This window comes from Anopheles nili, chromosome 2 (genome assembly GCF_943737925.1).
Source record: "Anopheles nili chromosome 2, idAnoNiliSN_F5_01, whole genome shotgun sequence".
NCBI lineage: Eukaryota > Metazoa > Arthropoda > Insecta > Diptera > Culicidae > Anopheles > Anopheles nili.
Window position 1 is genome coordinate 873,805 of NC_071291.1, and position 12,725 is coordinate 886,529.

The 12,725-nt window shown below is 51.0% G+C and overlaps 1 protein-coding gene across 1 annotated transcript in view; it reads left to right on the forward strand.

The window, feature by feature from the left end:
* Positions 1–12,725, forward strand: part of LOC128722082 (homeobox protein cut) — a 151,751-nt gene that overhangs the window by 135,802 nt on the left and 3,224 nt on the right. The window contains exon 7 of the mRNA XM_053815905.1: positions 12,250–12,664. Within this exon, the coding sequence (XP_053671880.1) occupies positions 12,250–12,664 (415 nt within the window). The remainder of the gene's footprint in view (positions 1–12,249; positions 12,665–12,725) is intronic.

Consider the following 12,725-nt stretch of genomic DNA (forward strand, 5'->3'; position numbering starts at 1 on the left):
TTGCAAACATTGTGTTTTATAATTTATTGATCCACATCCCCGGTGCGCTGTCACCTCGTGGTGTACGCGATTGTGCCGGGGAAAAACAACTGCTCCCTGTGCGAATGAGTGCCGAGTGCGAGCGTGTGACATTAAGAAAATGGGAAAATAATTGATTATGCCTATCTGTATTATTGTCAGCTCGTCCCGCACCGTTCCCGCTCGTTCCACAGCTCTCATCCCTCGTCACGTGCGCTAGTCGAACTAAGCGAACCGGCTCTATTTTTAACATTTTAAACTCACAAATAATCCCCTTTTGCACAAACGGTGAGAACGGCACAAACGGCGACCGGGTACCGAACGGTGAGTCCGAACGCCGAAATATGCCGCGGCTATAAATCGATGAAGAAAGAGCCGTCTCGAGAAACTGGTGCCCCGAGTGGTGCCGGTTTGACCCCCTTTTGGAGTCGTTTCTTGAAGATTATTTCGAGGTGATTTCGCTAGAGGTCACGTCACTATTGATTACCGATTCGTGGCAGGCCCATTTCCACACCGTTTGAGTTTGAAATCGAAAATAACCCACCACGATCGATCCGTCTGCAGTCGAGGGCGAAGGCTAGCACTAGCAGTCTATTCATTATTGCCGCTGATTGATTTCTACCTCAACAAATCGCGTATTTTGGCGCACCGTGACATACAGACGAGCCGGTTCGCGTCGAGTTCGAGCCAGCTGTCTGATCGGAGCGGAAATAATTCGAAAAACTTTGACCTCGGGTGTGGAATCCCTGGCGTGGCAACCCACTTCCCCGAAGTCGATACACATCAAACGTGCCAATGTGCTGAGACCGCTTTGATGGCTAGATGAAGCAGCAACAAATCGTAAGACGTCAGCTAGAAAATGTCTTTCGGTTATTCATGAAATGTCTTCTGTCTACCGTAAAACAACGGCTTTACCGGAGGAAGAGGAAGCAAAATTGCAGGAAGAAAAGAATCGAAACCACTCGAAGAGACCAAAAGCGGACGCCTGGTGGCTGGTAGATTTTGGCGCTCTAATGCCATTTATGACTTATTGGACCGAAGCAGGTTGAATTCAGAGCCACTAATTTGCATGTTCGTGCTTTTGTGGGTTCTTGTGTCCTCATTACACCGAAAGCCAAATGGCGGATCCACGCGGGATGATCTCCAAATTTGACATTTTCTCGAAGCGCGCGCCAGATCGCTACAAGATCGAAAGGCCCTTTCGCCGAGGGCAACTTTCACAATTCGCTCAGCAGTTAGCACAACAAACACACAATTCGGTGCGAACTCAATTCGTCATCATCGTCGGGTGAACCTGGCCACTTGCCCAAGGCGCAGCTGTGAGCGCGAATCGAAGGTTGCCCGCGGCCATGTGGACGGACGAAGGACGAACTGAATCGGTGGCGCAATTATTCGTTCAATCCGCGTGCGCGATGAATAAAAGAATATATTTCATTTTATGGCCCCACCATGTCGCCAGCGGGAGCGGACCACCGATTAGCAGACAGGAAGACACAGGAGCACACCGGGGACACCGGTCGACCGGTTTACGATCGTTGGCCCAGTGCTCGAGAGCGGAAACGAGCGATTGAGGCACGGACAGGCAGTGTTCAGATGCGGCATACCGGTGTCGTCGATGCGCTTAAATATAGCGTGAGCGAAAACTTAGTGCTCACTTAGTGGCAGTCCGGCGTGAAGAGGAATGTATTAATTAATGTGTAATTATTCTCTAGCGCGGATTCGGGATCAGATCGGGTCCGATTTCCCGGCTTCTCCTGCGTGCTGGCCGCTCCCGAGCTGGGCGAGATTCGGCTTCGGCACAGGATGGATGATAGGAACACATGGTCGGTTCGGGCGTCGAGCGCGATAGTGATGAAGTATTTTAATTAATTAAATTAAATCGCAGCTATTTTGCCGCGTGTCACAAGCGCCGCACGGTGCAGTGGGCCAGATTTAAGTCGCACGCGCGCATTTAGTTCGCATCGCGGGTTTTCTTCGAGGAGGAAGTTCTTTTTTCCCGCACCAAGCAATTGCACTTTTCGCTCGAAGAGATCATTGCCATTTCTCTCTCTCTCTCTCTCTCTCTCTCTCTCTCTCTCTATCTTGGTTTCTTTGCACCAACGTAAGATTTCCGCCTTTCTTCCTGTAACAACCTGCTAATGCTAACTAATTAAAACTTTCCACCTGCACGACAAGCAGCGCACTAATACGCTTTTTAAGTTTTTTCCAACCCAAGCAAAAAACTCGAACCAGTCGTCTCCCGGTGATTTCTTCTCGCGGCGCTCACCCGCGCCACACAACCAGAAAGTTTCCTCCGGCCGTCGAAGCCGGTCCAATTTGCGTCAATGCAAAGAACATGCTCCATCAAGAACACGAAATCCCTTTTCTTGAACGCAAAACTTTGTGCGCCCGCCTCCGGTTCTCTCAACTGGCCAGGAACGGGGCTACTTCCGGTTGAAATGTCAGCGAAACTGAGTACCTTCCGCGTGGTTCAATTCACTCGCGGCTCTAAACTACACCCGCGATCGTATGCCCCCACGGCTTCAAACCCTTGGCGGCGGTCCAGCTGGTGAAAGCTTTCGCCACCAATTTGCATATTAATAGCTGAAAAGCCCCTTCGTCAATGGCGAGCGGGATGTGCGGTCACTTTGCACCCGTTCCACTAACAAGCCACTGCCACCGAGGATGTCCTCGGTGAACGAAAGCCACGAACAAATGTGGTCGGGTGGTCGGATGGTCGTGGAAACGCAGGGAATCCAAGGGGCGGTGTGGAATGAAAAAGTAAACCCACCCTCGGACCCCAAAACCCCGACCGGGTTATTAATTTGTTTATTACACTCATTACGGGAAATTTATTCCCTTTCGCGGAACTTGCGCGGCGTGTGTGCGGATTTCAAACAGATGGATTCCAATGGTCATCGCGCGCGTGTGTATGTGTGTGTGGCCATCGCTCATGAAAAAGCCCGTTCCCGTCCACCAAAGTCGGACTTTTGATTTACAACTATCGATATCCTGGAGGGCCAGTTCCGTTCCCTTCCGTTCGGTTGTAATTATACTTTATGGCACTGCAGTACCGAAAAAAAAAACGGACCACGATACAACGGTCAAACTGCGATTGTTTTCCTTCGCCATTCGCCATTCGCCATTCGCGGGACCGGTACTGCTTTAGGCGCTTGAAGAACTTTCAGAAGGCTCGGCGGGACAGCGACCCTATCAATATTCCCATCGTCGTCAGCATTAGCAGCACACTTGCTGTAAGAGGTTTGGCCAACAAACAGGACAACAGCGTGTTAGAGGGGCATTAATCATCCAATCACCGCGGTGCTACATGTCAAAAGCAAACAATATCTAATTAGCTGGAAGCGCCATCTTGCGCACCCGACCGGCTCAGGTCCTCGAAAGGAAAGACAAATTCACCACAACCTCGCCCTCGAGCACCGATATCGATGTGATTATGTTAGTCGACTAGCTTTTTTTTCGTTCTCGGCTTCAGCCCGCTTTCTTCCAGTGACAACATTGGGATTGGGTGGTGGTTTCCATGTCACAGGATGTCCTTTCAGGTGGTCCTGCGCTCAGATCTCGGTCGTGTTCGAGCCGATGGGGGTCGGGTCGAAATAAAAAAGCATGTTCATATTGCTCGGAGACATGCAACGGTGGGTGAAAAGATGGCCGCCTACCGAAGCGCCGAGGTCACCGGTACCATTTGCACACACACACACACACGCTGCGGCCATATTTCATTTGTGCCTTTCTTATTTACACCCCAGATAGAAGAAGCAGATTATTATTAAAAATGTTAAAATGTCTACTCTACCACGCACACAGCCATACATGGGGTCAGTGAGGGAAAACAGCCCAAGAAGCCGAAGACGCGGTCTCGCATGTGACGTGGTTCCCTTGGAAATTGAATGGATGGGGCCTCCGTTTTTCCGAGACATGACAAGACTTGCTAACGATGTCCAGCAACGAAATCGGACGATTCGCTTTCGATTGCGTTGGGAAGTCTGGCTAATTGGTCTCAGAGTTTTCTCCCACGGGCGGCCTAGGGGCCGCTTCCAATAAATCGAACCGACGGAAAGCAGCAAGAAAACAAACCGCTAAAGGGCTTCCGAGGCCACTCGAAAGGGTGTGAAGTGACGAAGGTTGCCTTCACGTACACAGGACCCGTGATCCGGACGGATCCGCTGCGACGCGAATTCAGTTCATTCTAATTAAACGCAGTAATGTGACAGGACACATTTTTAATCTTTGATCTCGTGCGATCCTCACGCGCCCGGAGCGAGCGCGAGAGAGACGAGATAATGGTGGCTGTTTTCCCGGCACAAAAGGGAAATGTCGCGGAATGTGCCACAATGTGAGTCTCTTCGTTCGTCGTCGTCGTCGTCGTCGTCGTCGTCATCGTCTTCACCGTTTGCCACAAGTGATCGCAAGTGATTCGTGACGGCAAACATGCGTTTTTGCATGCGACAGACGCCGCGTACCGCGAAATGGGTTATTTATAACATTGATACAAAATTTACACTACTATAGATTTCAATGTAATGCCAGGCTCGTTTCGAATCGACGGGCGGACGCGTGGCAGCGTGGCGATGGGCGGGCGAAGTGAATTTAAATTGGCCAACCTGGGGTTGGGTGTCCCAGCCGCTGCGGCTTTCCCATGCGGCACGTTTCAATAAACTAATATTATAAATATATTGTCACCCGCTGGCTGCAAGGCGTGCCAGTTACTGCGGAACCCCATAGCTGCATTTGCCATCTCCGCAGACGGCAGCTGCGAGCGCGCGCTGGTGACATTTCTTTGTTTACTCACGCATCGTAAAACGGCGGAAAAATCCCACCGCTTTTCCCGGGGCCTGGGAACCGATGAAAATCGCACCGGAGCGGATCGACCGAGCGATCTTCGACTTTATGTCAAACCAAAACCGCGTCAGGGAGCTCGTGGCCCATTCGCCGGTGCGCCGGTTTTAATTAATTATTCACGACATATTTATAAATTCGATTTTATCCGCCTCCCGCCCGACCGATGGCCACATTGGCGTCCACGAGAGAGGGAAGGTTAATAACATTTCGATGACACACGGCGCATGGCACACGGGCTTCGCGAGATATCCCCCGTGCCGTACACGCAATCGATCTATTTCCAAACGAAAGTGAAAAGACGCCATCACCGCGCGCGGGTCGATGGCAAGAAAACTCGCACACAGCGGGTAATTAAAATTCGAAAAATCACGCATTCGAACTCATCATCAGCATCGCCGAGCTCCGAGCTCAGAGTGAGTCCATGCGACCGAGTCGTTCGTCGTATCTCAATCTGCCATAAATCAGCGCCATCCTGACGGCGGTGAATGTTCTTTCGCCGAAGGTCCTCCCTTCGCACACACACACAGACACACACACACACGCAAGGGGGCGTTTTTGGGTGGTTTACGCGCGGCTGGCTTTTCGATAGAGACAGTGAGATCAAAAGTGGCACGTCAAGGATTCGTTTGCTCGCCCTCTTTTTTTTTTTGCTCTCGTTCGTTCGTTTGGCTCTCCATCGTCGCATCGCTGCTTAACGATAATTGATTACATGACATTTATCAATCACGACGTCACGCGGACGTCCTTGTGTTTTGTGTTGCCCTTCTTCCGGCGATCTCGTTCCCGAGACGCCCTCTGTTTACACTTCAATAAACCGTTACTCATCCCTCCGGGAGCGCATCCTTTTCCGGCTCCGTCTCCACGCGACATCCGGGGACGAAATCAAATAAATCCCCGCTCCCTCGCCGAGCGGGAATGGGAAAAATATTGAAAATATTTCATCAAACCTCCCGCCAGGCGCTGTTGCGACTGTGGCGGGTTTCCCGCGCGGAGAAAAGCGGTGACAATTTCGTCAATTTCCCTCATCGACCTCGGGCGCGCCAATTTCATAACGCGAGGAGCGCCACTCGCACCGTAAATCATGCCCGCCCAGAACGAAAAGGGAGAAGAAAGTAATGCCTACCATAACGGAGACATTTTACCCTCGCGATGCGCGAGCGCCCACCACCCATGGGAAGGGCGCATAAATACGAAATAAATAACCTGTATCCCGCGAATATTTTACAACGACCGCGTGATCCCGTCGATAGCGGGATGATGGCACCGAAGGGGGTGGCCGGAACGTGGTGCAAGGGGGTGAAGGTAATAAACAACTGACATGTAGATTAGACCACACTCTTCGGCACTCCAGTTCCCCTCGGAGGTCCTGCGAGACGGGAGATTAATAATAATACTCCTTCCGGCAGAGCGCACCGACGCCGAACGACGCAAAGGGACGTAGTAAATATCAAAGAAAAGAAATGTACCGCGCCTTCAACCGGTGAAAGCCACGAGGGTGAATATCCTGTGTGTGTGTGTGTGTGTGTGTATGTGTATGCTTTTCCATTCCTTGCCGGATTGCTTTCAATGAGGAATTTATGTGATTTCCCCGAAAATGGCATAATCGTCGCCCTTCGCCGATTCGAGCGGCGGAAGCTCGATGACATTTGCATGCCCCGGGTATCCGCATTTTCCTAAACTGTTCGGCTTTCCCTAACCCACACACGCGCCCACCCTCCCACAGGATGCGGAACGGAAAGGTGAGAGCGTTGTTAATAAAAATCCATATTTATTTATGGCGCCATTGTTTGGTTCGGGATGTTAGAGCGCGTCGTTGTGTGTCTTTTTTTTTCGTTTGTCAGCCATCTCCTTTCGGAGCGGTTTGCTTCCCAATTTTATTGTCGATGCGTGTTTCGGCGTTTGGGTTTCGGTTTGCGAAATTGCTGTCCCCGGTGGAAGCGATGCGCCCGTTCGCGCGATCGTTAGGATGAATGTTTAATATTTCCATTAGTTTCGCCCGAGCCCCGCCGTTCTCGACGTGTCGCGGTGGAAAGCCTCGTAAAGTTCGCTTTATCAATACCGTCACAGGGGTTCGCCTGTGGTGCTGAGAAATTCGGCACCCACCCGCCCACTCTGGGTGGCACGGGGAGCATATTTTCGCAGCCGCAGCAAAGTTAAACACTGCCAGCAGCAACGCGAAACAACGGCACCAATTCAGGCCGGCACAAACCAATCCATTTTTTTTTTGGTTCCTACCTTCATTCGGGGAGCTGTTGCCTATCGCCTATGCCGTTCGCTCGCGGCTTGGAGCTGGTGGAAAATTACGAATTCATCCGATACGTCGCTTCCGAAAAGTGAATTAATTAGTTCCCATTTTGGGTTGGGTCCGGGCGGTTTTTCGATGGATGGGAACTGTCTTTTTTTTGCCTGCTGATAAAACCCCAACACGCTAGCTTCCAGACTGCCTAGCCTCGGCTCGATGTGCAACACGCAACACTGCCGCCCTTTTACCACCCGCTTTGGGCATTGTGTAATGACGACGACGACGACGTCGACGACACTGGGGCTACCCGGTTAAACTGGGTCCAGAAGATCCGCGCACACGATGAAGAAATGATTCTTTTTCCCACCGAACTTTTCCGTTCGCTTGCGGTTGCGTGGAGAAAATTCCAATGTTCTCTAGATCGAGCAGGAGAGAGAGAGAGATAGAGAGAGAGAGAGTGAAAGAGCGAGTAAATTCAGAAACCAACCCAAAACAGAAGACACTCGAGATCGATCAGAAACCGAGGGTGAATAAATTACCGGTCGCTTCTGGGAGGACGGTTCGCGGGAACTGATAGCAAATGTAATGTAAAAAAAGAAACCTCCACCCACATACACACATACACACGCACACAACCGTGCTAAAGGGACCTTTCCGTTCAGATTATTTTTATTAGACGGTATTAGTTATTCAATTATCGTAACTTGCCACCAGGAAAAATGTTTTTCCCGCCCCCGGTGGGCACGCCCGGCTCTCTGTGCTTTGTTTGCCAATCTTTTGCTAATGCAAATTCCGCCACATTCCATTGCTCGGCGTCCTAATCCCTAGCCCCATCGTGCATCTGCCACCGGAGGGCGCTAAATTAGACGGATTATGGAGCATTTTCCGGCGAACGAAAACTCCGAGACGAATAATTAAACCCGATGAGCGCGTTCACAAGAGTTCATCGATTTCGCTGGACAGTCCGCCCTTTAATTGCAAGTGTCACCGGCATCACACGGACCGTCTCGCTTCGAAGGACGAACCCCGGGCTCGTGGACGTGCTGCCAAATCTCTAAATCGGTTTTAATTATTACAAAATTTCAAATTATTTCATCACCTCATAATTAAGCGCGTGCAGCAAACGGCGAAAGGCGATCTGAACGCAAATTTTATACCCCTGTCGTTCGACTGGCCGTTTGAAATCTCACCGTTCCCGTTCCCATTCCCGATGCAGCTGTCGCTCGGTTTTCCACGAGCGCAAATGCGGCAATAAAAATAATTTAGTAATAATATGATAGCAAACGTAGCCGGTGCAGTTGCACACATGGGTGCATTCCAGTGCTCTCGTTTTTCCCCGGGAAAACGCTTCGGTGAGTCACATTTTCACACCCCTGAACGGGTGCTTCCTTGTGGCCCGTCATCGACACATTTTCGGCGCCATTTCATCAGGAACGGACGGATTGACCGGAGGGCCGACTCCACACATTGCGATGTAAAACTTAATGAAGTGGCAACTCGAAATGATCACTGCATTTTAAAATGGATAATTTATGTCCGCCCGAAATGGCTCGATTTCCGTGCATCGGCGAGGACACACTCCAGGAGCACTGGTTCAGGAACGATCAGATCCAACTGGACGCGTCCCATTTAGCTCGTTCGTTCGTCGTCTCATCGCTTCTGGCGCACCAGAGAAGGCCATCTTGGCAGCCAGGTGCCACTCAATTGGCAATAGTTATGGCCTGTCTGCCGGCCATGCGACTCCTTGTTGAAGTTTCGTCGACCATTTCGGCCACCAAATTAAATCACTTCCTAACGATTTGTTAATGAGGGTGGATCGGTACATAGTCACTTTTACGCCGCCGGGCCCTTCGAAGGCACGTGCACTCAGCTAACGAGCCGCTGAGTGCAAACATTTCGATCAATACGATCGCCTTCGGGGGTGTTGAGGCGAATTGATTGAATCTGATTCGTAATTACTTCGCTCCGATGTCGCAGCTCCAGGGCCGGGTCGGGTTGTTCGATTGTCAATTTCAATTAAAAATCCCCGCGATGATAGGAAACGCTGCCTAAGGGAGGCGGAGCGCACGAATAGGAAGCATGAAAAAAAAAACCATGGAAATGAAAACAATTCTCCCTTCGGTTTTTTTTTTTGTTTTTTCGCCCTCGGGAAACAAGAAAAAAACATGATGAAATACGCAGCGCCCCTAGGAAGAAAAAAAACACGCCGCGGTGTCGAACCGCGAAAACGCAAATCCTAAATTGTGGAAGTGTGTTTTTCTTTTTACATTATGCCGAAAGGAGCGACTCGAACAAAAGAAGACGCGCGGTTTGTGGTTCGCGAGCACGCAAGGGCACTGCTTTTGCCATATTAATATCAAATAAATCTGTTGCTGTTGTTGCGTACACAATGCGCGCCTTCACCACGCTTGCCATATCGCTTAATGATTAGGACGCGTCACCGCCCGAGGGAATATTCATCCGCCCTTTTCGAGGCCCGCCGAGTGGTTCGTTGTTTTTGCACACGGTCGCGTCTTTCCGCGATTCCGACTGCTTCCGCAACTGCATTTGCCCATTGCAATTGTCTTGTGTGCGTTCTTCTGCCCTCGACAGCCGCAAAAACGGGCGGCTTTATAATCAATCAAAAAAATTACTCCCTATGAACCCTATGAAGGGGGAAAAATTCGCTCGGAATCGAAACCGAGTGTCTTCGATGGCAAAACGTCCCAGGGCGGGGTTTAACGTTTGCAGCTTCCCACGTTGGAGCGAGTGCATCGCGTGAAGAAGCGACTATTATTGCCATCAGCTCCAAAGGGAACGATTCGCTTTTTGTTTTTCACCTCCGCCTCTCGAATCGACTGATAAAGCATAGAATGATAGAGCCGGGATGCCGAAAGGACCGCCCGACCGACCGAACAAATGACTGACATTTTTCTATAATTACTCAAGGCTCGGTTCGACTCAACCGCGTGATGCTAAATCCGGTCGGTGGAGTCATCGGAAACGGCAGTCTTCTGAATGGCGTCTTCCGGTGGTGAGATTACGAGTCCTCCCGCATCTTCGCCGAGGACACGCAGGCACACAGGTCTGTGAGACTTCATCAATAGCGCGAATCGAGCGCCTGGAAATGGAGCCTTTGAGATTTTGCTCCAGCTCGGTTTTGCGACTGCCGCTTCCGTTTAATGACGGGACGTCGAGTCGCATCGGGATTTGCGTGCCGTGGGCCAATTACGCGCTCCGGTCGGGCCCCTTGGCGGTCGTCTCGCGTGCGCTAATGACTAATTTGATGGCCGCTTCGCCGACAACAGCGTGCCGGGAGGGTTGATTGATTCTTCGAATGAAAAATTGCCCCAAACCCGACGGCGACCGGGGGCAAATATCGTCGTCACTTCGCGGAACCACAGCGTTTGATCCGAGACGAGTGAAACGGGCGCGATCAAGGACACTGCAGGATGCTGCCTAAGGGTGCCGTACGACCCCGTGCCCCATGGGCGACCGAAATGACATCGAAACCTTATGAAAACCCCGCGGCGCGTTTTCGCACAACCACCGGTCGCCGAAGTGGCCCCGAATGGCGTAAAACAAAACCATTCTCGAAGGAGAATCGACTTTTTACGAGACATGTGATTTATAGATATTCGCTTTTATGATCCTCATCTCTTGGGGGTCTCGATTGTGATTTCGTTCGTTTCTTTTTTGTCTTTTGCCTTGCCTTCCCTTTGCCGCTGTTTTTTTCCTCTGCGTCTGCATTGGAGACGAAAATAAACTCCACGGCAAATGGCCCGACCTCAGCCCACGGTCCCTGGCGTACAGCGCGGTCTACAAAACTGTCAAATAAAGTGAGGTTAGAAAAATTACAACCAACCCATTTCCGAACGACCTGCCATCGAACACTCTTACCCACCGGCCCAGCTCGTCTAGCAAGTGCTGGCTGGTGGCACAAAATGGCGACTCGACCGGCAAATGATCGAGGAAAATCGATCAAAACATGCTGCTGCTGTGATGCAGTCGCCATGGCAACGTCTGCAATGGCTGGTCAGGGCGCGTTTTTGAAGCGATCATCCCTCCGAAATGCAACCGAAGGATGCAGGTTATGGATGCGATTAAAATACCAATTAGTTCCGCACGTTTTCTGCGCTCGTTTCGGGCGAGACGCAATCGCAACGCTTTTTAATCACTTCTTGCCGTCTTCGTCATAATCGCGGCATCTCATCTCTCGGACGGCGTGCCGTTGATGGGGCATTTGGTGAGGAATAAAAAGTTGAATCGGGAGAGAAGGCGAAATGGCGCAAAAGAAACGCGCATTCGCTTCTCCACCAACGAGTTACCCCAGCCACCATGTATGGATGGAGTCGTTTGATATAAATTTTATAAATGCTGAACGAATAAATATAGATTGAGACTTGAGATTGCCTGCACGGCGTGGCGGCCACGGGCTCGACTTCCATTCGGTGCCTTTTCGATGCCCGCCCTTCGCGAGAAGGGCAAAGAGACAGGCGCACTAGCCGTCAAGGAAGCTGGGGCTGATGCCCGAAGGGTTGCCCTTCATTGCTTCCTTTTGCAGCCTCATTCCTGCCATCCCATTGGCCGATTGGGAATTCACTCGATTCGCATACATATGTGGAAATGTCCTTTTCGTTTTCCCTCGGCCTCTCTCTCTCTCTCTCTCTCGCTCTCTCGCTGCTCCAACGTCAAGTCATCTTGCCGCTTGCCTCGAGGCACTCCAGGGCCTGATGTGCCTCTGCCGTACTCTTGCTTTGAGTTTCGGCCGATGACGGCGGCGATGATGATACGTTCGTACAGAATGTTGATTTTCAAGAGCAGCATTTTTTATCCACCCTGCACCGACACTGACCTCGAGCGATGTAGATGCAAAGTGGCAACTGAAAAGTAGGAAAAAACCGAAGTAAAAGATACGCTCCATCTCTGGGTGACGCCCATCGCCGATTCCACAGTGCCAGACAGTTGCACATAAAGTCCGCCCTCAGTTGCTTCAGGAGGTTCGAAGGAAAAGGGATTTTCTTCTGCCCACCCTTTGCCATTTTAATTTCCGTGACCCGTTCGCCCGTTCACATGGGAGGGAAAATCTTCGCTACGGCGAGCCAACCTCGGTCATGCCACAGGCTGGCCCAGTGTCGCTGGTTTATATGACAGATGTATGCTAATTACAGGTGCAGAACCCGGCATGCCATCGTACGGTCGACCGGATGGAGACCTCAGCGAAGACCGCATGCAACAGATCCTATCCGAGGCTTCGATGATGAAGCGCGCTGATCCACCAACGCCACAGCAACAGGCACACCACCAGCAGCAGATGCGTGAGCAGCTACAGTTGCAGCAGCATCAACTACAGCAGCTCCACCTCAGCGGATTGGATGACTCCACGCAGCACAGCGACAATGACTCGAAATCGCCACACAATAGGGATGTCCATTCTCCCTTTTCCAAAGATTTTCTCAGTGGGCGCATCGGTAGCGCGGCGAGACCCAAGAAGTACGATAACGACGACATCCCGCAGGATAAGATCGCCAAGATCTACCAAGAGGAGTTCTCTAAGCTGATGCGCAGCCCGCGAGACTTTCCAAAGTAAGTAGACTTACGCGAATTGTTGTGAGTAGAACAAATTTTCGCTATAACACATCGAGCA